General features: G+C 53.3%; 1 protein-coding gene across 1 annotated transcript; it reads left to right on the top strand.

Moving 5' to 3' along the window:
• Positions 1 to 387: 387 nt before the first annotated feature.
• LOC115180815 (leucine-rich repeat extensin-like protein 5) lies at positions 388 to 26,668 on the top strand. Its single transcript, XM_029742970.1, has 4 exons — positions 388 to 484; positions 25,605 to 25,853; positions 25,962 to 26,114; positions 26,256 to 26,668. The coding sequence occupies exons 1-4, from the start codon at positions 388 to 390 to the stop codon at positions 26,666 to 26,668; spliced, it is 912 nt and encodes a 303-aa protein (XP_029598830.1).
• The last annotated feature ends 187 nt before the right edge of the window (positions 26,669 to 26,855 follow it).

Raw genomic sequence — 26,855 nt, 5'->3', positions numbered from 1 at the left:
TCTCTCTACCCTCCTGTCCTCTCTCATCTCCTGTCTTCTCATCTCTCCCCTCCTCTTCTCTCTCCTCCCCTGTCCTCTCCTCTCTCTTCCCCTCTCTCCCCTCCTCCTCTCTCTACCCTCCTGTCCTCTCTCATCTCCTGTCTTCTCATCTCTCCCCTCCTCTCTTCTCACTCCCCCTGTCCTCTCCTCTCCCCTCCTCTCGACTCTCTCCCCCCCTGTCCTCTCCTCTCTCTCCCCTCCTCCTCTCTCTACCCTCCCCTCCTCTCTCATCTCCCCTCAGACAGTATCATGCCCCCCCCCGGCCAACAGCTGCTACCCACATAGAGGTCAGACTTTAGAGGTTGCTCCGCCTCTCGTTCTGGGCCATCGCCACAGAGGATGCTGGGAATGTGTCGCGGGCGCAGGAAGTTCCTCGCTGCCTCCCTCGCCCTGCTCTTCATCCCCGCACTCACCTGGCTGTACCTCTCCGCTGGCAACTTCCAAGGTAGGACCCAACTCTCCTGAACCACCTGGTGCTGTAACATGGCTTCTCTCCTCTGAACAGGCCTCCCTCTCTATTCATGTCTAGGGTTGCACATTTTCAAAAGATTTCCCAAAATTGCCATGTTTTCCAGAGATTCTGGGGAAACATGGGTGTTTTTTGGGAATGTTTCCAGTTGGTTTGTCCTCGGGCTGCAGAATGTTTACAGGCTGTTTCTCAAAGAGCACGCCACTAAACCCAGACTACACTCCCAGAACCAGAAAACAGGACTATTTTGTCTGGATCTGGTTTGACTTTGTATTGTATAAGTTGGTTTCTCCAGTTTATTCATGTCAAGCCTTCCCTTTCATAATACCCAGAAATATTCAGCCGACCCCATTGTTCGCTATGTACCAACATGGTCCTATTTATGTGATGGCCCGTCCCAACTGGGGTTTATGTCGAGAAATACGACAAGCTTGAGATGCAGAGCTCCTATTGGTAGATCATACTAACATCATGTTAACGTGGTAATGCAGAGCTCCTATTGGTAGATCATACTAACATCATGTTAACGTGATAATGGAGGGGTCGGCCATGTGTTGACGTGATAATGGAGGGGTCGGCCATGTGTTAACATGATAATGGAGGGGTCGGCCATGTGATAATGGAGGGGTCGGTCATGTGTTAACATGATAATGGAGGGGTCGGCCATGTGTTAACAGGATAATGGAGGGGTCGGCCATGTGTTAACGTGATAATGGAAGGGTCGGCCATGTGTTAACGTAATAATGGAGGGGTCGGCCATGTGTTAACGTGATAATGGAGGGGTCGGCCATGTGATAATGGAGGGGTCGGCCATGTGTTAACATGATAATGGAGGGGTCGGCCATGTGTTAACATGATAATGGAGGGGTCGGCCATGTGTTAACGTGATAATGGAGGGGTCGGCCATGTGTTAACATGATAATGGAGGGGTCGGCCATGTGATAATGGAGGGGTCGGCCATGTGTTAACGTGATAATGGAGGGGTCGGCCATGTGTTAACATGATAATGGAGGGGTCGGCCATGTGTTAACATGATAATGGAGGGGTCGGCCATGTGATAATGGAGGGGTCGGCCATGTGTTAACATGATAATGGAGGGGTCGGCCATGTGTTAACGTGATAATGGAGCGGTCGGCCATGTGTTAACATGATAATGGAGGGGTCGGCCATGTGTTAACGTGATAATGGAGGGGTCGGCCATGTGATAATGGAGGGGTCGGTCATGTGTTAACATGATAATGGAGGGGTCGACCATGTGTTAACATGATAATGGAGGGGTCGGCCATGTGTTAACGTGATAATGGAGGTGTCGGCCATGTGTTAACGTGATAATGGAGGGGTCGGCCATGTGTTAACGTGATAATTGAGGGGTCGGCCATGTGTTAACGTGATAATGGAGGGGTCAGCCCTGTGTTAACGTGATAATGGAGCTGTCGGCCCTGTGTTAACGTGATAATGGAGCGGTCGGCCCTGTGTTAACGTGATAATGGAGGGGTCGGCCATGTGTTAACATGATAATGGAGGGGTCGGCCATGTGTTAACGTGACAATGGAGGGGTCGGCCATGTGTTAACATGATAATGGAGCAGTTGACCATGTGTTAACATGATAATGGAGGGGTCGGCCATGTGTTAACATGATAATGGAGCGGTCGGCCATGTGTTAACATGATAATGGAGCGGTCGGCCATGTGATAATGGTGGGGTCGACCATGTGATAATGGAGGGTTCGGCCATGTGTTAACGTGATAATGGAGGGGTCGGCCATGTGTTAACATGATAATGGAGGGGTCGGCCATGTGTTAACGTGATAATGGAGGGGTCGGCCATGTGTTAATGTGATAATGGAGCGGTCGGCCATGTGTTAACGTGATAATGGAGGGGTCGGCCATGTGTTAACGTGATAATGGAGGGGTCGGCCATGTGTTAACGTGATAATGGAGGGGTCGGCCATGTGTTAACGTGATAATGGAGCGGTCGGCCATGTGTTAACGTGGTAATGGAGGGGTCGACCATGTGATAATGGAGGGTTCGGCCATGTGTTAACATGATAATGGAGGGGTCGGCCATGTGTTAACATTATAATGGAGGGGTCGGCCATGTGTTAACGTGATAATGGAGGGGTCGGCCATGTGTTAACGTGATAATGGAGCGGTCGGTCATGTGTTAACGTGATAATGGAGGGGTCGGCCATGTGTTAACGTGATAATGGAGGGGTCGGCCATTTGTTAACGTGATAATGGAGGGGTCGGTCATGTGTTAACATGATAATGGAGGGGTCGGCCATGTGTTAACGTGATAATGGAGCGGTCGGCCATGTGATAATGGAGGGGTCGGTCATGGTCAACTGCTCCATTATCTCAGCCAATCATGGCTAGCCAGGAAGGATCCTGTCTTTCTCCTTGGCTAAACTAGGCTTATCATTAAAACATGTGATTCATATTTACAGAACAAGTTTGTCATTTAAGGCACATGAAAGTTTTAATTGTATTTTTTTTTTAAATGGCCCTACTTTTGAAGTAGGCAGTAGCGTCATGCCCCCCCCCCCCCCACCCCGTCGTCATCGTCGGTCTGGCGTGTCACATTTGGAACACAGTCCCCCCTTTTCTGTCGTTATTTCTTGAGGTAATGAGTGACTGAGGCCCGTCTGAAGTTGTTGACTTCCTCCTGATGGTTTAGTCCTGCTTTCGTCCCAAATGGCACCCTAGTCCCTTTCTAGTGCACTACTTTTGACCAGAGGCCCCCATAAGGAATAGAGGGCAGTTTGTGACTCATCCCAGGAGTTTTAATGAGTTTGTGTTAAAGGCTTGAAGTTCTGCAGCTTTGTTACATTGTTAATTAGGATTTAAATGAACAATATTTTGACTGGTCACAGCCACCAACCGAAACTGTGCATTTGAATGGATTCCCATAATGCAACAGCTACCAACATAAGCAAATGAATGACAGGATTCAGTAGTTTGAGACTTTAGACTTTATTAGGAACTATACAGACTAAAATTAACTTCAAGATATTTTTATTTATTTCACCTTTATTTAACCAGGTAGGCTAGTTGAGAACAAGTCCTTTATTTAACCAGGTAGGCTAGTAGAGAACAAGTCCTTTATTTAACCAGGTAGGCTAGTAGAGAACAAGTCCTTTATTTAACCAGGTAGGCTAGTAGAGAACAAGTCCTTTATTTAACCAGGTAGGCTAGTAGAGAACAAGTCCTTTATTTAACCAGGTAGGCTAGTAGAGAACAAGTCCTTTATTTAACCAGGTAGGCCAGCTGAGAACAAGTCCTTTATTTAACCAGGTAGGCTAGTAGAGAACAAGTCCTTTATTTAACCAGGTAGGCCAGCTGAGAACTAGTCCTTTATTTAACCAGGTAGGCCAGCTGAGAACAAGTCCTTTATTTAACCAGGTAGGCTAGTAGAGAACAAGTCCTTTATTTAACCAGGTAGGCTAGTAGAGAACAAGTCCTTTATTTAACCAGGTAGGCTAGTAGAGAACAAGTCCTTTATTTAACCAGGTAGGCTAGTAGAGAACAAGTCCTTTATTTAACCAGGTAGGCTAGTAGAGAACAAGTCCTTTATTTAACCAGGTAGGCCAGCTGAGAACAAGTCCTTTATTTAACCAGGTAGGCTAGTAGAGAACAAGTCCTTTATTTAACCAGGTAGGCCAGCTGAGAACTAGTCCTTTATTTAACCAGGTAGGCCAGCTGAGAACAAGTCCTTTATTTAACCAGGTAGGCTAGTAGAGAACAAGTCCTTTATTTAACCAGGTAGGCTAGTAGAGAACAAGTCCTTTATTTAACCAGGTAGGCTAGTAGAGAACAAGTCCTTTATTTAACCAGGTAGGCTAGTAGAGAACAAGTCCTTTATTTAACCAGGTAGGCCAGCTGAGAACAAGTCCTTTATTTAACCAGGTAGGCTAGTAGAGAACAAGTCCTTTATTTAACCAGGTAGGCCAGCTGAGAACTAGTCCTTTATTTAACCAGGTAGGCCAGCTGAGAACAAGTCCTTTATTTAACCAGGTAGGCTAGTAGAGAACAAGTCCTTTATTTAACCAGGTAGGCTAGTAGAGAACAAGTCCTTTATTTAACCAGGTAGGCTAGTAGAGAACAAGTCCTTTATTTAACCAGGTAGGCTAGTAGAGAACAAGTCCTTTATTTAACCAGGTAGGCTAGTAGAGAACAAGTCCTTTATTTAACCAGGTAGGCCAGCTGAGAACAAGTCCTTTATTTAACCAGGTAGGCTAGTAGAGAACAAGTCCTTTATTTAACCAGGTAGGCCAGCTGAGAACTAGTCCTTTATTTAACCAGGTAGGCCAGCTGAGCACAAGTCCTTTATTTAACCAGGTAGGCTAGTAGAGAACAAGTCCTTTATTTAACCAGGTAGGCTAGTAGAGAACAAGTCCTTTATTTAACCAGGTAGGCCAGTTGAGAACAAGTCCTTTATTTAACCAGGTAGGCTAGTAGAGAACAAGTCCTTTATTTAACCAGGTAGGCTAGTAGAGAACAAGTCCTTTATTTAACCAGGTAGGCCAGTTGAGAACAAGTCCTTTATTTAACCAGGTAGGCTAGTAGAGAACAAGTCCTTTATTTAACCAGGTAGGTTAGTTGAGAACAAGTCCTTCATTTAACCAGGTAGGTTAGTTGAGAACAAGTCCTTTATTTAACCAGGTAGGCCAGTTGAGAACAAGTCCTTTATTTAACCAGGTAGGCCAGTTGAGAACAAGTTCTCATTTACAACTGCGACCTGACCAAGATAAAGCAAAGCAGTGCGAAAAAAACAACAACACAGAGTTACACATAAACAGACGTACAGTCAATAACACAATAGAAAATAAAAATAGAAACATCTATATACAGTGTGTGTAAATGTAGAAGAGTAGGGAGGTAAGGCAATAAATAGGCCCTAGAGGCGAAAATAATTACAATTTAGCATTAACACTGGAGCGATGGATGTGCAGATGATAATGTGCAAGTAGAGATACTGGTACAGTGATACTGGTACAGTGATACTGGTACAGGTACAGTGATCGGTAAGCTGCTCAGGCAGCTGATGCTTGTCACGCCCTCAGGGGTTCTCTATGGTGTTTTAGCTCAGGGCGTAACTAGGGGGTTTTCTAGTTTGTATATTTCTATGTTGGTGTGAGTATGGGTTCCCTGTCTTAGGTCAGTTAGGATCACCACTTTATTTTAAGAATGTGAAATGTCAGAATAATAGTAGAGAGAATAATTTATTTCAGCTTTTATTTCTTTCATCACATTCCCAGTGGGTCAGAAGTTTACATACAACTCAATTCAAAGCCTGGCTGTTCTGGAGGAGGAGAACAGGTGAAGAGGCTGGCTGCTATCTGTCTTCAGTCTGTATAACGCTAGACAAGACGAGCCCTGTTCCACTGCTATCTGTCTTCAGTCTATATAACACTAGACAAGCCCCGTTCCACTGATAATGCTGTAGAGCTGCTATCTGTCTTCAGTCTATATAACACTAGACAAGACGAGCCCCGTTCCACTGATAATGCTGTAGAGCTGCTATCTGTCTTCAGTCTGTATAACGCTAGACAAGACGAGCCCTGTTCCACTGCTATCTGTCTTCAGTCTGTATAATGCTAGCAGTGCTAGGCTAGCACAGTGAATGTACATCTCTTTCAGTCTGAGGACCCAGGCTACATTCTCTTTTTGAAACAGTTGCAGGCGACTCAGTGTCGTGTTGTGTGTGTGTGTGTGTGTGTGTGTGTGTGTGTGTGTGTGTGTGTGTGTGGGGTGTGTGTGTGTGTGTATGTGGTGGGTGTGTGTGTGTGTGTGTGTGTGTGTTGTGTGTGTGTGTGTGTGTGTGTGTGTGTTGTGTGTGTGTGTGTGTGGTGTGTGTGTGTGTGTGTTGTGTGTGTGGTGTGTGTGTGTGTGTTGTGTGTGTGTGTGTATGTGGTGTGTGTGTGTGTGTTGTGTGTGTGTGTGTGTGTGTGTGGTGTGTGTGTGTGTGTGTTGTGTTAAAGGGTTTCAGAATCTTGTGGTAGCCTCTGCTTTCCCTCTGGCCTCGGTGTGATTTGTACTCTAACCGAAGGGGGGGGGGGGGTACAGCTACCAGCTCCCTCCTTAATGAAATGTCACCGTTTTTGTTTCGGCTCAGATTTATATTCCCCTGGTCTTCGTTTGGGGGTATGGAGGCAGGGACAGGAGACATACGCAGGGAGAGGAGATACAGAGACACACACACACACACACACACACACACACACACACACACACACACACACACACACACTACCTCCTCTCAGAGAACCCGAGCCTCTTGTGGAGTATATTTAATCCAGGCTGTAATTAAACTGAATGGATTGGCTAGGTCTGAATGAACAGTCGTTTTTGGTTTTGTTTGAGGTGCTCTGGGATTGCGTATGGCAGTATTCACACAGGACAGAGCAGCCGAGCCAGTTGGACCTCGTCTTACGCCACTGTCTGGACATTTTCTTTGTAGCTTTCAGTCTCTCTTTTTTTTCTGTGTCCCTCTGTAAAACTCATCATCTATGTGAATGCGTGCCCTGTAACATTATCCGATACAACACACAGGAAACAGACTGTTTTTCCTTTGTCCCTCTGTAAAACTCATCATCTATGTGAATGCGTGCCCCGTAACATTATCCGATACAACACACAGGAAACAGACTGTTTTTCCTTTGTCCCTCTGTAAAACTCATCATCTATGTGAATGCGTGCCCCGTAACATTATCCGATACAACACACAGGAAACAGACTGTTTTTCTGTTATGGGAACCGCTGCACATTCAAATGTAATGGTATTACAATCTGCAGGTTTATCCAGAGTCTTACAGTAGGGAGTCATTTAGCTGATTCTCTGATCCAGAAAGACTTACAGTAGGGAGTCATTTAGCTGATTCTCTGATCCAGAGAGACTTACAGTAGGGAGTCATTTAGCTGACTCTCTGATCCAGAGAGTCTTACAGTAGTGAGTCATTTAGCAGAATCTCTGATCCAGAGCCACTACAGTAGTGAGTCATTTAGCTGACTCTTACAGTAGGGAGTCATTTAGCAGACTCTCTTATCCAGAGAGACTTACAGTAGGGAGTCATTTAGCTGTTTCTGTTATCCAGAGAGACTTACAGTAGGGAGTCATTTAGCTGACTCTCTTATCCAGAGAGACTTACAGTAGGGAGTCATTTAGCTGACTCTGTGATCCAGAGAGTCTTACAGTAGTGAGTCATTTAGCTGACTCTGTGATCCAGAGAGACTTACAGTAGTGAGTCATTTAGCTGACTCTGTGATCCAGAGAGACTTACAGTAGGGAGTCATTTAGCTGACTCTGTGATCCAGAGAGTCTTACAGTAGTGAGTCATTTAGCAGATCCTCTGATCCAGAGAGACTTACAGTAGTGAGTCATTTAGCTGACTCTGTGATCCAGAGAGTCTTACAGTAGGGAGTAATTTAGCTGATTCTCTTATCCAGAGAGTCTTACAGTAGGGAGTCATTTAGCTGATTCTCTTATCCAGAGAGTCTTACAGTAGGGAGTCATTTAGCTGACTCTTACATTAGTGAGTCATTTAGCTGATTCTCTGATCCAGAGACTCTTACAGTAGTGAGTCATTTAGCAGATTCTCTGATCCAGAGAGTCTTACAGTAGGGAGTCATTTAGCTGATTCTCTGATCCAGAGAGACTTACAGTAGTGAGTCATTTAGCTGACTCTTACATTAGTGAGTCATTTAGCTGATTCTCTGATCCAGAGAGTCTTACAGTAGGGAGTCATTTAGCTGACTCTGTGATCCAGAGAGTCTTACAGTAGGGAGTCATTTAGCAGACTCTTACAGTAGTGAGTCATTTAGCTGATCCTCTTATCCAGACAGTCTTACAGTAGGGAGTCATTTAGCAGACTCTTACAGTAGTGAGTCATTTAGCAGATTCTCTGATCCAGAGAGCCTTACAGTAGGGAGTCATTTAGCAGATTCTCTGATCCAGAGAGTCTTACAGTAGTGAGTCATTTAGCAGACTCTCTGATCCAGACAGTCTTACAGTAATGAGTGCATATATTTTCATGTTGGTCCCCCGTGGGAATGGAACCCACAACCCTGGCGTTGTAAGTGCCGTGCTCTACCAACGGATCCAGGATATGTGTTTCTCTATAGCATACCGTCTGACAACGAGAAGTGTGTTCAGCTCATGTCTTGGCCAATCAAGAACAAGGTAAAGATGTAAGATATTACCGTTCTGGTCGTGAATAGGTGACCATATGGCCCTTAATGACATGTAAGGAGGGCGTTTGTTTGCCTGCTGATCTGCATAACTAACTACCATGATCTAAAATCAGCGTATTGGAAACGGCTAGTAAACAAGTCTATGAAACCTGTTGGATGCTTCGGGGCTTCCCGACTGGCGCAGCGGTCTAAGGCACTGCATCGCAGCGTTACGGCGTCACTACAGCCTGGTGGTTCGATCCCGGGCTGTAGTCCCATAGAGAGGTGAACAATTGGTCCAGCGTCGTCAAGGGTTACGGGAGGTTTTGGCCGGGAGAGGGAGAGGCTTTACTTGGCTCGTTGCGCTGTAGCGACTCCTTGTGGTGGGCCGGGGCGCCTGCAGGCTGACTTCGGTCATCAGTTAAACAGTTTTTCCTCCGTCACATGTTTCAGAGGATGCGTGACTCGACCTTCTCCTTTCCCGAGCCCGTTGGGGAGTTGCAGCGATGAGACAAGATCGTGATCACGAAATTGGGGAGAAAATAAAAACAAAGAAAGAAACAAAACTATTGGAGCTGAACAGCCATTCAGTCCTTAGTGGTCCTACTGTATCTAACACCTTAGTGGTCCTACTGTATCTAACACCTTAGTGGTCCTACTGTATCTAACACCTTATTCAGTCCTTAGTGGTCCTACTGTATCTAACACCTTATTCAGTCCTTAGTGGTCCTACTGTATCTAACACCTTATTCAGTCCTTAGTGGTCCTACTGTATCTAACACCTTATTCAGTCCTTAGTGGTCCTACTGTATCTAACACCTTAGTGGTCCTACTGTATCTAATACCTTAGTGGTCCTACTGTATCTAACACCTTAGTGGTCCTACTGTATCTAACACCTTATTCAGTCCTTAGTGGTCCTACTGTATCTAACACCTTAGTGGTCCTACTGTATCTAACACCTTATTCAGTCCTTAGTGGTCCTACTGTATCTAACACATTATTCAGTCCTCAGTGGTCCTACTGTATCTAACACCTTATTCAGTCCTTAGTGGTCCTACTGTATCTAACACCTTAGTGGTCCTACTGTATCTAACACCTTATTCAGTCCTCGGTGGTCCTATCGTCTAATGCACCTCTTATCCAACTCGTGTGTCCGAACACTAACCACTCAGGCCACTGTGTCCCAAATGGCACCAGGTGATTCATGGTCTGTTTGGATGCCCTGCTCCCCTGTGACGCTCCCTGGATGTTCATGTAGGACACGTTTATTTGGAGTTTCCTATAATGCTTCTGTCCGCACCGTTACCGAGGAGACATCTGGCGTGTGACAGCCTGTCGGGCAGAGGGGCGGCGCATCCTTCGTGTGACAGCAGCTGCTCACCCGACAGCCTGCATGAATCACCTGGCGCCCGGCGGCGAGCGGGGAGTACAGCACGCCAAACAGAAACTGAGCGGGGAACAGTAAGGACGCCAAAAAGACGCCATTTTGTAATTTGTACTGGCCCTTGTATGAGCATGCTGTCCTTAGGAGACCTAATGCCAAAATACTTATTTATTAAGTTTGGTACCATGATGCCAAGTGATGCATCAGGCTTCCCGCAAGGTCCCTCAATGTCTTCCTCTTCCTGGGCTATGACACAACGAATCAGGGAGAATAGTGGGACACGAGGCGTGTTCTTCATTCCTGGTCCTGGGGGACAAAGATGCGGTACTTTTGTTGTTGTTTTGTTCCAGCCCTGCACCAACACGCCTGATTCAAAGATGGTGGATCGCCATTTTACCACCTGTCACAGTGTCAGTCAACAGTGGCTTCTCTATCCTCTGTCGAAGACTAGCCAACTCTCAGAGTAAAGTTACCCCAAAGGGACGTTAAGTGACTGTTTAATAGTGGATGGCATTTCAAACAGGCTCCCCTGCGTTTAGAGGGCGAGGAAAGAGACTGTGAAAACAGACAGGTTCTCCAGGCTAGCTAGTGAACCCCAGCAGTGTGATATTAGATACAGTAGGACCACTAAGGTGGGCGAGGAAAGAGACTGTGAAAACAGACAGGTTCTCCAGGCTAGCTAGTGAACCCCAGCAGTGTGATATTAACCACCGTTCAGGTTGGAGGGGAACTCCTATTACTACCTTTCACTGTCTCGCTGTGGCTCTCCCTCTAACGCTCTCTCTCTCTCTCTCTCTCTCTCTCTCTCTCTCTCTCTCCTCTCTCTCTCTGTCTCCCTATCGCTGTGGCTCTCCACTCTCGCTCCGTCTCCATCTCCCTCTTGCTGTGGCTCTCCCTCTAACGCTCTCTCTCCCTCTAACGCTCTCTCTCCCTCTAACGCTCTCTCTCTCTCTCTCGCTCCGTCTCCCTCTCTCTCCGTCTCCTCTCTCGCTCCGTCTCCCTATCGCTGTGGCTCTCCCTCTAGCTCTCTCTCCCTCTAGCTCTCTCTCCCTCTAGCTTTCTCTCCCTCTAGCTCTCTCTCCCTCTAGCTCTCTCTCTCTCGCTCCGTTTTTCTCTCCCTCTCGCTGTGGCTCTCCTCTCTGGCTCCATCTATCTCTCGCTGTGGCTCTCCTCTCTGGCTCCATCTATCTCTCCTCGTTCTCCTCTCTCTCTCTCCCTCTCCTCTCTCGCTGTGGCCTGCTCATCATGCATATAGAGCACATCCCACATTTAGAAACGCAGGGAGGCTTTTCTTTTTGATTATTCAACAGTCTGATATTATTCTCCATCCATCTACATCTCCAACTGGGACAGCTAACGTTCAGGGAATTAGCATAACGTCCAGGGAATTAGCATAACGTTACCAGGCTTCTCGTCACCATGGTGACGTAATAATGAAGTTTCCATAAAACATGAATGTCCCCAATTAATATAAAAGTTGAGGATGTTTGTTTTGGTTTTTCGACCCTGGTATAAACATGTAAACATGTTGAATAATCGTTAGGAGGGACAGGAAGTTGATAAATAATGAGGCGGAGCCTGGCAGGGGTCTCCATGGTCACCTAGTTTGAATCAGCATATTTCCATTAGACCAACCAGACGGATCAGAGCACAGTGGACTGTTTCTGCCGACTTATGTTCTAAGAGGAAGTCCTCAGGCTGTGTATACATTATTACAGGATTCAAAGGAAGGGGAAGGTAGCGGGCGCTGGGAAGGGGGAAGGTAGCGGGCGAGGAAGGGAAAGGTAGCGGGCGCGTGGAAGGGGAAGGTAGCGGGCGTGTGGAAGGGGAAGGTAGCGGGCGCGTGGAAGGGGAAGGTAGCGGGCGAGGAAGGGAAAGGTAGCGGGCGCGTGGAAGGGGAAGGTAGCGGGCGTGGAAGGGAAAGGTAGCGGGCGCTGGGAAGGGGCAGGTAGCGGGCGCTGGGAAGGGGCAGGTAGCGGGCGCTGGGAAGGGGAAGGTAGCGGGCGCGTGGAAGGGGAAGGTAGCGGGCGTGTGGAAGGGGAAGGTAGCGGGCGTGTGGAAGGGGAAGGTAGCGGGCGTGGAAGGGGAAGGTAGCGGGCGAGGAAGGGAAAGGTAGCGGGCGTGGAAGGGAAAGGTAGCGGGCGCTCGGAAGGGGAAAGGTAGCGGGCGTGGAAGGGAAAGGTAGCGGGCGCTCGGAAGGGGAAGGTAGCGGGCGAGAAAGGGGGAAGGTAGCGGGCGTGGAAGGGAAAGGTAGCGGGCGCGTGGAAGGGGAAAGGTAGCGGGCGCGCGGAAGGGAAAGGTAGCGGGCGAGAAAGGGGGAAGGTAGCGGGCGTGGAAGGGGAAAGGTAGCGGGCGAGGAAGGGGGAAGGTAGCGGGCGTGGAAGGGGAAAGGTAGCGGGCGTGTGGAAGGGGGAAGGTAGCGGGCGTGTGGAAGGGGAAAGGTAGCGGGCGCTGGGAAGGGGAAAGGTAGCGGGCGAGGAAGGGGGAAGGTAGCGGGCGTGGAAGGGGAAAGGTAGCGGGCGCTGGGAAGGGGAAGGTAGCGGGCGTGTGGAAGGGGAAGGTAGCGGGCGTGTGGAAGGGGGAAGGTAGCGGGCGAGGAAGGGGAAAGGTAGCGGGCGTGTGGAAGGGGAAGGTAGCGGGCGTGTGGAAGGGGAAGGTAGCGGGCGCTGGGAAGGGGGAAGGTAGCGGGCGCTCGGAAGGGGGAAGGTAGCGGGCGCTCGGAAGGGGAAAGGTAGCGGGCGCTCGGAAGGGGAAAGGTAGCGGGCGCTCGGAAGGGGAAAGGTAGCGGGCGTGGAAGGGAAAGGTAGCGGGCGCTCGGAAGGGGAAAGGTAGCGGGCGCTCGGAAGGGGAAAGGTAGCGGGCGAGGAAGGGGAAAGGTAGCGGGCGTGGAAGGGGAAAGGTAGCGGGCGCGCGGAAGGGGAAGGTAGCGGGCGTGGAAGGGGAAAGGTAGCGGGCGCTCGGAAGGGGAAAGGTAGCGGGCGTGGAAGGGGAAAGGTAGCGGGCGAGGAAGGGGAAAGGTAGCGGGCGCTCGGAAGGGGAAGGTAGCGGGCGAGGAAGGGGAAAGGTAGCGGGCGCTCGGAAGGGGGAAGGTAGCGGGCGTGGAAGGGGAAAGGTAGCGGGCGCGTGGAAGGGGAAGGTAGCGGGCGTGGAAGGGGAAAGGTAGCGGGCGCTGGGAAGGGGAAGGTAGCGGGCGTGGAAGGGAAAGGTAGCGGGCGCTCGGAAGGGGGAAGGTAGCGGGCGTGGAAGGGGAAAGGTAGCGGGCGCGTGGAAGGGGAAGGTAGCGGGCGTGGAAGGGGAAAGGTAGCGGGCGCTGGGAAGGGGAAGGTAGCGGGCGTGGAAGGGAAAGGTAGCGGGCGCGTGGAAGGGGAAGGTAGCGGGCGTGGAAGGGAAAGGTAGCGGGCGCGGAAGGGAAAGGTAGCGGGCGCGTGGAAGGGGAAGGTAGCGGGCGTGGAAGGGAAAGGTAGCGGGCGTGGAAGGGGAAAGGTAGCGGGCGAGGAAGGGAAAGGTAGCGGGCGCGTGGAAGGGGAAAGGTAGCGGGCGTGGAAGGGAAAGGTAGCGGGCGCGTGGAAGGGGAAGGTAGCGGGCGCGGAAGGGAAAGGTAGCGGGCGTTCAGAAGGGAAAGGTAGCGGGCGTGGAAGGGAAAGGTAGCGGGCGTTCAGAAGGGAAAGGTAGCGGGCGCTGGGAAGGGGAAAGGTAGCGGGCGCGTGGAAGGGAAAGGTAGCGGGCGTGGAAGGGAAAGGTAGCGGGCGCGTGGAAGGGGAAGGTAGCGGGCGTGGAAGGGAAAGGTAGCGGGCGCTGGGAAGGGAAAGGTAGCGGGCGTGGAAGGGAAAGGTAGCGGGCGCGCGGAAGGGAAAGGTAGCGGGCGCGTGGAAGGGAAAGGTAGCGGGCGCTCGGAAGGGAAAGGTAGCGGGCGCTGGGAAGGGAAAGGTAGCGGGCGCTGGGAAGGGAAAGGTAGCGGGCGCTCGGAAGGGAAAGGTAGCGGGCGCTGGGAAGGGGGAAGGTAGCGGGCGCGGAAGGGGGAAGGTAGCGGGCGCTGGGAAGGGGAAAGGTAGCGGGCGCTGGGAAGGGGAAAGGTAGCGGGCGCTGGGAAGGGGAAGGTAGCGGGCGCGGAAGGGGGAAGGTAGCGGGCGCGTGGAAGGGGAAAGGTAGCGGGCGCTGGGAAGGGGAAAGGTAGCGGGCGCTCGGAAGGGAAAGGTAGCGGGCGCTGGGAAGGGGAAGGTAGCGGGCGCTGGGAAGGGGAAGGTAGCGGGCGCTGGGAAGGGGAAGGTAGCGGGCGCTGGGAAGGGAAAGGTAGCGGGCGCTCGGAAGGGAAAGGTAGCGGGCGCTGGGAAGGGGAAAGGTAGCGGGCGCGTGGAAGGGAAAGGTAGCGGGCGCTGGGAAGGGGAAGGTAGCGGGCGCTGGGAAGGGGGAAGGTAGCGGGCGCGGAAGGGGAAAGGTAGCGGGCGCTGGGAAGGGAAAGGTAGCGGGCGAGGAAGGGGAAGGTAGCGGGCGCTGGGAAGGGGGAAGGTAGCGGGCGCGGAAGGGGAAAGGTAGCGGGCGCTGGGAAGGGAAAGGTAGCGGGCGCTCGGAAGGGGAAAGGTAGCGGGCGCGTGGAAGGGAAAGGTAGCGGGCGCTGGGAAGGGGAAAGGTAGCGGGCGCTGGGAAGGGGGAAGGTAGCGGGCGCGGAAGGGGAAAGGTAGCGGGCGCTGGGAAGGGAAAGGTAGCGGGCGAGGAAGGGGAAGGTAGCGGGCGCTGGGAAGGGGGAAGGTAGCGGGCGCGCGGAAGGGGAAAGGTAGCGGGCGCGCGGAAGGGAAAGGTAGCGGGCGCGCGGAAGGGGAAGGTAGCGGGCGCGGAAGGGGAAGGTAGCGGGCGCTGGGAAGGGGAAAGGTAGCGGGCGTGGAAGGGAAAGGTAGCGGGCGCTGGGAAGGGGAAGGTAGCGGGCGCTGGGAAGGGAAAGGTAGCGGGCGCTGGGAAGGGGAAGGTAGCGGGCGTGGAAGGGAAAGGTAGCGGGCGCTGGGAAGGGAAAGGTAGCGGGCGTGGAAGGGAAAGGTAGCGGGCGCGTGGAAGGGAAAGGTAGCGGGCGCGCGGAAGGGAAAGGTAGCGGGCGCGCGGAAGGGAAAGGTAGCGGGCGTGGAAGGGGAAAGGTAGCGGGCGTGGAAGGGAAAGGTAGCGGGCGCGGAAGGGGAAAGGTAGCGGGCGCGGGGAAGGGAAAGGTAGCGGGCGAGGAAGGGGAAAGGTAGCGGGCGCGCGGAAGGGAAAGGTAGCGGGCGCGCGGAAGGGGAAAGGTAGCGGGCGCTGGGAAGGGAAAGGTAGCGGGCGCGTGGAAGGGAAAGGTAGCGGGCGCTGGGAAGGGAAAGGTAGCGGGCGTGGAAGGGAAAGGTAGCGGGCGCGCGGAAGGGGAAGGTAGCGGGCGCTGGGAAGGGGAAAGGTAGCGGGCGCGTGGAAGGGAAAGGTAGCGGGCGCTCGGAAGGGGAAAGGTAGCGGGCGCTGGGAAGGGAAAGGTAGCGGGCGCTGGGAAGGGAAAGGTAGCGGGCGCTCGGAAGGGAAAGGTAGCGGGCGCTGGGAAGGGGGAAGGTAGCGGGCGCGGAAGGGGGAAGGTAGCGGGCGCTGGGAAGGGGAAAGGTAGCGGGCGCTGGGAAGGGGAAAGGTAGCGGGCGCTGGGAAGGGGAAAGGTAGCGGGCGCTGGGAAGGGGAAGGTAGCGGGCGCGGAAGGGGGAAGGTAGCGGGCGTGGAAGGGGAAAGGTAGCGGGCGCTGGGAAGGGGAAAGGTAGCGGGCGCTCGGAAGGGAAAGGTAGCGGGCGCTCGGAAGGGAAAGGTAGCGGGCGCTGGGAAGGGGAAGGTAGCGGGCGCTGGGAAGGGGAAGGTAGCGGGCGCTGGGAAGGGGAAGGTAGCGGGCGCTGGGAAGGGAAAGGTAGCGGGCGCTCGGAAGGGAAAGGTAGCGGGCGCTGGGAAGGGGAAAGGTAGCGGGCGCGTGGAAGGGAAAGGTAGCGGGCGCTGGGAAGGGGAAGGTAGCGGGCGCTGGGAAGGGGGAAGGTAGCGGGCGCGGAAGGGGAAAGGTAGCGGGCGCTGGGAAGGGAAAGGTAGCGGGCGAGGAAGGGGAAGGTAGCGGGCGCTGGGAAGGGGGAAGGTAGCGGGCGCGGAAGGGGAAAGGTAGCGGGCGCTGGGAAGGGAAAGGTAGCGGGCGCTCGGAAGGGGAAAGGTAGCGGGCGCGTGGAAGGGAAAGGTAGCGGGCGCTGGGAAGGGGAAAGGTAGCGGGCGCTGGGAAGGGGGAAGGTAGCGGGCGCGGAAGGGGAAAGGTAGCGGGCGCTGGGAAGGGAAAGGTAGCGGGCGAGGAAGGGGAAGGTAGCGGGCGCTGGGAAGGGGGAAGGTAGCGGGCGCTGGGAAGGGAAAGGTAGCGGGCGCGCGGAAGGGGAAAGGTAGCGGGCGCGCGGAAGGGGAAAGGTAGCGGGCGCGCGGAAGGGAAAGGTAGCGGGCGTGGAAGGGGAAGGTAGCGGGCGCGGAAGGGGAAGGTAGCGGGCGCTGGGAAGGGGAAAGGTAGCGGGCGTGGAAGGGGGAAGGTAGCGGGCGCTGGGAAGGGGAAAGGTAGCGGGCGTGGAAGGGAAAGGTAGCGGGCGCTGGGAAGGGGAAGGTAGCGGGCGCTGGGAAGGGAAAGGTAGCGGGCGCTGGGAAGGGGAAGGTAGCGGGCGTGGAAGGGAAAGGTAGCGGGCGCTGGGAAGGGAAAGGTAGCGGGCGTGGAAGGGAAAGGGTAGCGGGCGCGTGGAAGGGAAAGGTAGCGGGCGCGCGGAAGGGAAAGGTAGCGGGCGCGCGGAAGGGAAAGGTAGCGGGCGTGGAAGGGGAAAGGTAGCGGGCGTGGAAGGGAAAGGTAGCGGGCGCGGAAGGGGAAAGGTAGCGGGCGCGGGGAAGGGAAAGGTAGCGGGCGAGGAAGGGGAAAGGTAGCGGGCGCGCGGAAGGGAAAGGTAGCGGGCGCGCGGAAGGGGAAAGGTAGCGGGCGCTGGGAAGGGAAAGGTAGCGGGCGCGTGGAAGGGAAAGGTAGCGGGCGCTGGGAAGGGAAAGGTAGCGGGCGTGGAAGGGAAAGGTAGCGGGCGCGCGGAAGGGGAAGGTAGCGGGCGCTGGGAAGGGGAAAGGTAGCGGGCGCGTGGAAGGGAAAGGTAGCGGGCGCTCGGAAGGGGAAAGGTAGCGGGCGCTGGGAAGGGGAAGGTAGCGGGCGTGGAAGGGGAAAGGTAGCGGGCGCTGGGAAGGGAAAGGTAGCGGGCGCTGGGAAGGGAAAGGTAGCGGGCGCGCGGAAGGGAAAGGTAGCGGGCGTGGAAGGGGAAAGGTAGCGGGCGTGGAAGGGAAAGGTAGCGGGCGTGGAAGGGAAAGGTAGCGGGCGTGGAAGGGGAAAGGTAGCGGGCGCGTGGAAGGGAAAGGTAGCGGGCGCGTGGAAGGGAAAGGTAGCGGGCGCTCGGAAGGGGAAGGTAGCGGGCGCTCGGAAGGGAAAGGTAGCGGGCGCGTGGAAGGGAAAGGTAGCGGGCGCTCGGAAGGGGAAGGTAGCGGGCGCTCGGAAGGGGAAGGTAGCGGGCGCGTGGAAGGGAAAGGTAGCGGGCGCTCGGAAGGGAAAGGTAGCGGGCGCGGAAGGGAAAGGTAGCGGGGCGCGCGGAAAGGAAAGGTAGCGGGCGCTCGGAAGGGAAAGGTAGCGGGCGCGCGGGAAGGGAAAGGTAGCGGGCGCGCGGAAAGGAAAGGTAGCGGGCGCTCGGAAGGGAAAGGTAGCGGGCGCTGGGAAGGGAAAGGTAGCGGGCGCGCGGAAGGGAAAAGGTAGCGGGCGTGGAAGGGGGAAGGTAGCGGGCGAGGAAGGGGAAAGGTAGCGGGCGCTGGGAAGGGGAAAGGTAGCGGGCGCGTGGAAGGGGAAGGTAGCGGGCGCGTGGAAGGGGAAGGTAGCGGGCGTGGAAGGGGAAAGGTAGCGGGCGCGTGGAAGGGGAAGGTAGCGGGCGCGGAAGGGGAAAGGTAGCGGGCGCTGGGAAGGGGAAAGGTAGCGGGCGCTCGGAAGGGGAAAGGTAGCGGGCGCTCGGAAGGGAAAGGTAGCGGGCGTGGAAGGGGAAAGGTAGCGGGCGCTCGGAAGGGGAAGGTAGCGGGCGCTCGGAAGGGAAAGGTAGCGGGCGTGGAAGGGGAAAGGTAGCGGGCGCGTGGAAGGGAAAGGTAGCGGGCGCTCGGAAGGGGAAGGTAGCGGGCGTGGAAGGGGAAGGTAGCGGGCGCGGAAGGGAAGGTAGCGGGCGCTCGGAAGGGGAAGGTAGCGGGCGTGGAAGGGAAAGGTAGCGGGCGCTCGGAAGGGAAAGGTAGCGGGCGCTCGGAAGGGGAAGGTAGCGGGCGTGGAAGGGGAAAGGTAGCGGGCGCGGAAGGGAAGGTAGCGGGCGCGTGGAAGGGAAAGGTAGCGGGCTCGGAAGGGAAAGGTAGCGGGCGCTCGGAAGGGAAAGGTAGCGGGCTCGGAAGGGAAAGGTAGCGGGCTCGGAAGGGAAAGGTAGCGGGCGCTGGGAAGGGAAAGGTAGCGGGCGCGCGGAAGGGAAAGGTAGCGGGCGCGCGGAAGGGAAAGGTAGCGGGCGCTGGGAAGGGAAAGGTAGCGGGCGCGCGGAAGGGAAAGGTAGCGGGCGATCGGAAGGGAAAGGTAGCGGGCGCGTGGAAGGGGAAGGTAGCGGGCGAGGAAGGGGGAAGGTAGCGGGCGTGCGGAAGGCGTCAAAGCGCTCTGCTATAGGTTAGCCTGTCAAAGCGCTCTGCTATAGGTTAGCCTGTTTTGATTGAGCAGTGTTTTTTTCCCTTCAGTTTCTCACCACCAACTACCGGACTTTGAGCTACCGGACTGTGAGAGTTTGGACTTCTGTTTTTAACTCAAGAGGATGGATGAGTCTGAGTCGTACTTTACTGTTGGTTTTAAACTAATGATTTCTAGATTTTCAGTTATAAAACTGACGATTTGTTTATTTTTGATTAAAGTATTGATGATGGGTGTGCTGTTGCTTGTTGTATGCCTGTTCTTACTGTGACTGGCACCCTGATATTGGCACCCTGATATTGGCAGCCTATTATTGGCGCCCTGATATTGGCACCCTGATATTGGCACCCTGATATTGTCACCCTGATATTGGCACCCTGATATTGGCACCCTATTATTGGCACCCTGATATTGTCACCCTATTATTGTCACCCTATTATTGGCACCCTGATATTGTCACCCTATTATTGTCATCCTGATATTGGCACCCTGATATTGGCACCCTGATATTGGCACCCTATTATTGGCACCCTGATATTGTCACCCTATTATTGTCACCCTGATATTGTCACCCTATTATTGGCACCCTGATATTGGCACCCTGATATTGGCACCCTATTATTGGCACCCTGATATTGGCACCCTATTATTGGCACCCTGATATTGGCACCCTGATATTGGCACCCTGATATTGGCACCCTGATATTGGCCGGACAGTAATCAAATCAAATCAAATCAAATCAAATTTATTTATATAGCCCTTCGTACATCAGCTGAAATCTCAAAGTGCTGTACAGAAACCCAGCCTAAAACCCCAAACAGCAAGCAATGCATGTGAAAGAAGCACGGTGGCTGGGAAAAACTCCCTAGGAAAAACTCCTGAGAAAGGCCAAAAACCTAGGAAGAAACCTAGAGAGGAACCAGGCTATGAGGGGTGGCCAGTCCTCTTCTGGCTGTGCCGGGTGGATATTATAACAGAACATGGTCAAGATGTTAAAATGTTCGTAAATGACCAGCATGGTCAAATAATAATAATCATAGTAATTGTCGAGGGTGCAACAAGCACGTCCGGTGAACAGGTCAGGGTTCCGTAGCCGCAGGCAGAACAGTTGAAACTGGAGCAGCAGCATGGCCAGGTGGACTGGGGACAGCAAGGAGTCATCATGCCAGGTAGTCCTAGGGCTCAGGTCCTCCGAGAGAAAGAGAGAAAGAAAGAGAGAATTAGAGAGAGCATATTTACATTCACACAGGACACTGGATAAGACAAGAGAATACTCCAGATGTAACAGACTGACCCTAGCCCCCCGACACATAAACTACTGCAGCATAAATACTGGAGGCTGAGACAGGAGGGATCAGAAGACACTGTGGCCCCATCCGATGATACCCCCGGACAGGGCCAAACAGGCAGGATATAACAAGTAATGCTTGTTAAGCCGAGCCAAGGCCACTGTGTCCTGGTGTTGTTGGTCTCCATATCCTCCCCATTGAGTAGTAGACTGTATGTATGTATCAAGGTGACATCTAGACAGTTATCAATATTAGATATTTATTGTGTCGGCTGCCATTCTACTTGAATTAAAATCATGGGATGGGGGAAAAGGTGCCACGTTAGCTACCGCTGGCGACGCCATCCTAATACACAGTAGAAAGCACCTCAGGTTGTGCAGACCAATCAGCTACGCAAAACAGTCTACAGCGGCAACAAATCTGCCCAATTAGCTGATTCGCTACTTCCCCATACTCCGGCTGCCACTACCCATACTTGAGTCTCCTGGGAGATGGTCCTTCTTTTTAAAACCTCCCCGGGAAACAACAGCTGACATTGGGGAACTCTTCTATTCCTGTAAACAATTTCCATGGATAATATACCGTGACTGTCAGTCCTGCCTCCCCTCCCCTCCTCCCTCTCTCCTCCCCTCCTCCCTCTCCAATCTTTCCACTCTTTCCTCCCCTCCTCCTCCCTCTCTCCTCCTCCCCTCCCCTTCCCTCTCCTCATTCCTCCCCTCCTCCTCCCTCTCCCTCCCCACCCTTTCCTCCCTCTCTCCTCCTCCCTTTCCTCACCTCCTCCTCCTCCCTCTCTCCTCCTCCCTCTCCAATCTTTCCTCTCCTCCTCCCTCTCCAATCTTTCCTCTCCTCCTCCCTCTCCGCTCTCTCATCCCCTCCTCCCTCTCCTCATTCCTCCCCATCCTCCTCCCTCTCCCTCTCCCTCCTCCCTCTCTCCTCCTCCCTCTCCAATCTTTCCTCCTCCCTCTCCACTCTCTCCTCCTCCCTCTCTTTCCTCCCCTCCTTTCCTCTCCTCCTCCCTCTCCCCTCCTCTCCTCCCCTCCTCCCATCTCCACCCCAGCACACTGTCATCCTCTGAGTTAGTAGTCAGAGTAGTACAGAGATAAATCAAGTTACACGGACCCGAATGTGTCAGGTTGTGCACGGCTAGCTCTGCAGTGGACCTTAATGATACATAAAGAGGTTTGTTTTGTTTGGGGGTTTGAAGTGAGAGCGATGGACACACAGGGAATCTTGGAAGATAAACACTCAAGGTCTTCTGGAAGGAATAAATTAAAGAAATACATTTAAGAAATAAAGAAATGAAGTAGTTTCAAGTCTAGCTCTACGCAAGTGTAGAGAGCTAGGAGCTAGGCTAATACCGTACACAACATGATACAGGTGTAGAGAGCTAGGAGCTAGGCTAATACCGTACACAACATGATACAGGTGTAGAGAGCTAGGAGCTAGGCTAATACCGTACACAACATGATACAGGTGTAGAGAGCTAGGCTAATACCATACACAACATGATACAGGTGTAGAGAGCTAGGAGCTAGGCTAATACCGTACACAACATGATACAGGTGTAGAGAGCTAGGAGCTAGGCTAATACCGTACACAACATGATACAGGTGTAGAGAGCTAGGAGCTAGGCTAATACCATACACAACATGATACAGGTGTAGAGAGCTAGGAGCTAGGCTAATACCGTACACAACATGATACAGGTGTAGAGAGCTAGGAGCTAGGCTAATACCATACACAACATGATACAGGTGTAGAGAGCTAGGCTAATACCATACACAACATGATACAGGTGTAGAGCGCTAGGCTAATACCATACACAGCATGATACAGGTGTAGAGAGCTAGGCTAATACCATACACAGCATGATACAGGTGTAGAGAGCTAGGCTAATACCATACACAACATGATACAGGTGTAGAGAGCTAGGAGCTAGGCTAATACCATACACAACATGATACAGGTGTAGAGCGCTAGGCTAATACCATACACAACATGATACAGGTGTAGAGAGCTAGGAGCTAGGCTAATACCATACACAACATGATACAGGTGTAGAGAGCTAGGCTAATACCATGCACAACATGATACAGGTGTAGAGAGCTAGGCTAATACCATACACAACATGATACAGGTGTAGAGCGCTAGGCTAATACCATACACAACATGATACAGGTGTAGAGCACTAGGCTAATACCATACATAACATGATACAGGTGTAGAGAGCTAGGAGCTAGGCTAATACCATACACAACATGATACAGGTGTTGAGCGCTAGGCTAATACCATACACAACATGATACAGGTGCAGAGAGCTAGGAGCTAGGCTAATACCATAAATCAAATCAAATCAAATCAAATCAAATTTATTTATATAGCCCTTCGTACATCAGCTGAAATCTCAAAGTGCTGTACAGAAACCCAGCCTAAAACCCCAAACAGCAAGCAATGCATGTGAAAGAAGCACGGTGGCTGGGAAAAACTCCCTAGGAAAAACTCCTGAGAAAGGCCAAAAACCTAGGAAGAAACCTAGAGAGGAACCAGGCTATGAGGGGTGGCCAGTCCTCTTCTGGCTGTGCCGGGTGGATATTATAACAGAACATGGTCAAGATGTTAAAATGTTCGTAAATGACCAGCATGGTCAAATAATAATAATCATAGTAATTGTCGAGGGTGCAACAAGCACGTCCGGTGAACAGGTCAGGGTTCCGTAGCCGCAGGCAGAACAGTTGAAACTGGAGCAGCAGCATGGCCAGGTGGACTGGGGACAGCAAGGAGTCATCATGCCAGGTAGTCCTAGGGCTCAGGTCCTCCGAGAGAAAGAAAGAAAGAAAGAAAGAAAGAGAGAATTAGAGAGAGCATCTTTACATTCACACAGGACACCGGATAAGACAAGAGAATACTCCAGATGTAACAGACTGACCCTAGCCCCCCGACACATAAACTACTGCAGCATAAATACTGGAGGCTGAGACAGGAGGGATCAGAAGACACTGTGGCCCCATCCGATGATACCCCCGGACAGGGCCAAACAGGCAGGATATAACCCCACCCACTTTGCCAAAGCACAGCCCCCACACCACTAGAGGGATATCTACAACCACCAACTTACCGTCCGAAGACAAGGCCGAGTATAGCCCACAAAGATGTCCGCCACGGCACAACCCAAGGGGGGGGCGCCAACCCAGACAGGAAGACCACGTCAGTGGCTCAACCTACTCAAGTGACGCACCCCTCCCATGGACGGCATGGAAGAACACCAGTAAGTCAGTGACTCAGCCCCTGTAAAAGGGTTAGAGGCAGAGAATCCCAGTGGGAAGAGGGGAACCGACAAGGCAGAGACAGCAAGGGCGGTTCGTTGCTCCAGCCTTTCCGTTCACAACATGATACAGGTGTAGAGCACTAGGCTAATACCATACACAACATGATACAGGTGTAGAGAGCTAGGAGCTAGGCTAATACCATACACAACATGATACAGGTGTAGAGAGCTAGGCTAATACCATACACAGCATGATACAGGTGTAGAGAGCTAGGAGCTAGGCTAATACCATACACAACATGATACGGGTGTAGAGAGCTAGGTTAATACCATACACAACATGGTACAGGTGTAGAGAGCTAGGAGCTAGGTTAATACCATACACAACATGATACAGGTGTAGAGAGCTAGGAGCTAGGCTAATACCATACACAACATGATACAGGTGTAGAGAGCTAGGAGCTAGGCTAATACCATACACAACATGATACAGGTGTAGAGAGCTAGGAGCTAGGCTAATACCGTACACAACATGATACAGGTGTAGAGAGCTAGGCTAATACCATACACAACATGATACAGGTGTAGAGAGCTAGGAGCTAGGCTAATACCATACACAACATGATACAGGTGTAGAGAGCTAGGCTAATACCATACACAACATGATACAGGTGTAGAGAGCTAGGAGCTAGGCTAATACCATACACAACATGATACAGGTGTAGAGCACTAGGCTAATACCATACACAACATGATACAGGTGTAGAGCACTAGGCTGATACCGTACACAACATGATACAGGTGTAGAGAGCTAGGAGCTAGGCTAATACCGTACACAACATGATACAGGTGTAGAGCACTAGGCTAATACCGTACACAACATGATACAGGTGTAGAGCACTAGGCTAATACCGTACACAACATGATACAGGTGTAGAGAGCTAGGCTAATACCGTACACAACATGATACGGGTGTAGAGAGCTAGGCTAATACCATACACAACATGATACAGGTGTAGAGAGCTAGGCTAATACCATACACAACATGATACAGGTGTAGAGAGCTAGGCTAATACCATACACAACATGATACGGGTGTAGAGAGCTAGGCTAATACCATACACAACATGATACAGGTGTAGAGCACTAGGCTAATACCATACACAACATGATACAGGTGTAGAGAGCTAGGCTAATACCATACACAACATGATACAGGTGTAGAGAGCTAGGCTAATACCATACACAACATGATACAGGTGTAGAGAGCTAGGCTAATACCATACACAACATGATACGGGTGTAGAGAGCTAGGCTGATACCGTACACAACATGATACAGGTGTAGAGAGCTAGGTTAATACCATACACAACATGGTTGTTCTAAATAAAGTTTCTACATGATATTGCTGCTTTCACAACAACAACGCCTGAGTTGCAGATGGTGTGTTTTTGTTTTGTTGCTGTGGCAGCTAGTCTCCACATATCACATCTCTCTGAGTCATAACACAAGGGTAGCTGGGGACCTGGTGATCCTATCCCAGTCCGTCTCCCTGACTGCTGTCTAATCTACAGCATGTCTCCTGCTGCCTGCCATGTACTGTGACTGTCTGACCACCGCTAACTCACTCCCACCGTCTCCAAGCCTGTCTCTCTAACCTCCTCCCACTGTCTCCACGCCTGTCTCTCTCAGCTCCTCCCACTGTCTCCAAGCCTGTCTCTCTCACCTCCTCCCACTGTCTCCACATCTGTCTCTCTCACCTCCTCCCACCGTCTCCAAGCCTGTCTCTCTCACCTCCTCCCACTGTCTCCACATCTGTCTCTCTCACCTCCTCCCACCGTCTCCAAGCCTGTCTCTCTCACCTCCTCCCACTGTCTCCACGCCTGTCTCTCTAATCTCCTCCCACTGTCTCCACGCCTGTCTCTCTAATCTCCTCCCGCCGTCCCCAAGCCTGTCTCTCTAATCTCCTCCCGCCGTCCCCACGCCTGTCTCTCTAATCTCCTCCCGCCGTCCCCAAGCCTGTCTCTCTCACCTCCTCCCGCCGTCCCCAAGCCTGTCTCTCTAATCTCCTCCCACCGTCTCCACGCCTGTCTCTCTCACCTCCTCCCACCGTCCCCACGCCTGTCTCTCTCACCTCCTCCCACCGTCTCCACGCCTGTCTCTCTCACCTCCTCCCACCGTCCCCACGCCTGTCTCTCCCTCCTCCTCCCACCGTCTCCAAGCCTGTCTCTCTCACCTCCTCCCACTGTCTCCATGCCTGTCTCTCAGCTCCTCTCACCGTCCCCACGCCTGTCTCTCCCTCCTCCTCCCACCGTCCCCACGCCTGTCTCTCCTCCTCCCACCGTCCCCACGCCTGTCTCTCAGCTCCTCTCACCGTCCCCACGCCTGTCTCTCCCTCCTCCTCCCACCGTCCCCACGCCTGTCTCTCCTCCTCCCACCGTCCCCACGCCTGTCTCTCAGCTCCTCCCACCGTCCCCACGCCTGTCTCTCTCAGTTCCTCCCACCGTCCCCACGCCTGTCTCTCCCTCCTCCTCCCACCGTCCCCACGCCTGTCTCTCCCTCCTCCCACCGTCCCCACGCCTGTCTCTCAGCTCCTCCCACCGTCCCCACGCCTGTCTCTCTCAGCTCCTCCCACCGTCCCCACGCCTGTCTCTCCCTCCTCCTCCCACCGTCCCCACGCCTGTCTCTCAGCTCCTCTCACCGTCCCCACGCCTGTCTCTCAGCTCCTCCCACCGTCCCCACGCCTGTCTCTCAGCTCCTCTCACCGTCCCCACGCCTGTCTCTCTCAGCTCCTCTCACCGTCCCCACGCCTGTCTCTCCCTCCTCCTCTCACCGTCCCCACGCCTGTCTCTCCCTCCTCCTCCCACCGTCCCCACGCCTGTCTCTCCTCCTCCCACCGTCCCCACGCCTGTCTCTCAGCTCCTCTCACCGTCCCCACGCCTGTCTCTCCCTCCTCCTCCCACCGTCCCCACGCCTGTCTCTCCTCCTCCCACCGTCCCCACGCCTGTCTCTCAGCTCCTCCCACCGTCCCCACGCCTGTCTCTCTCAGCTCCTCCCACCGTCCCCACGCCTGTCTCTCCCTCCTCCTCCCACCGTCCCCACGCCTGTCTCTCCTCCTCCCACCGTCCCCACGCCTGTCTCTCAGCTCCTCCCACCGTCCCCACGCCTGTCTCTCTCAGCTCCTCCCACCGTCCCCACGCCTGTCTCTCCCTCCTCCTCCCACCGTCCCCACGCCTGTCTCTCAGCTCCTCTCACCGTCCCCACGCCTGTCTCTCAGCTCCTCCCACCGTCCCCACGCCTGTCTCTCTAACCTCATCCCTTTGTCACTGTGACATCATGGCCTGCCAAATGTGCTGCCAGATCAGCACAAAACACACTGTCCAATGAGACCAAGCTCACCACCAAGGGTCAGGAGACGTCCATCAAGCCACAGCATCTCTCTCTGCAGCTCTACATCCTAGCTGTTGGCTGGTTGACCACGGGCTGTTAAGGTTAGGTCAGCCCATTCCCAGGGCGTCG

This window comes from Salmo trutta, unplaced genomic scaffold, assembly GCF_901001165.1.
Source record: "Salmo trutta unplaced genomic scaffold, fSalTru1.1, whole genome shotgun sequence".
Classification (NCBI taxonomy): Eukaryota; Metazoa; Chordata; class Actinopteri; order Salmoniformes; family Salmonidae; genus Salmo; species Salmo trutta.
This window is presented reverse-complemented; position numbering and strand designations above follow the sequence as displayed.

Coding starts and splice junctions, on each gene's coding strand:
- LOC115180815 (XM_029742970.1), top strand. CDS start 388: ATGTGTCGCGGGCGCAGGAAGTTCCTCGCTGCCTCCCTCGCCCTGCTC. Junction 485..25,604: donor CTCCGCTGGCAACTTCCAAG/GTAGGACCCAAC, acceptor CCTGTCTCTCAG/CTCCTCTCACCGTCCCCACG. Junction 25,854..25,961: donor CTCCCACCGTCCCCACGCCT/GTCTCTCCCTCC, acceptor TGTCTCTCTCAG/CTCCTCCCACCGTCCCCACG.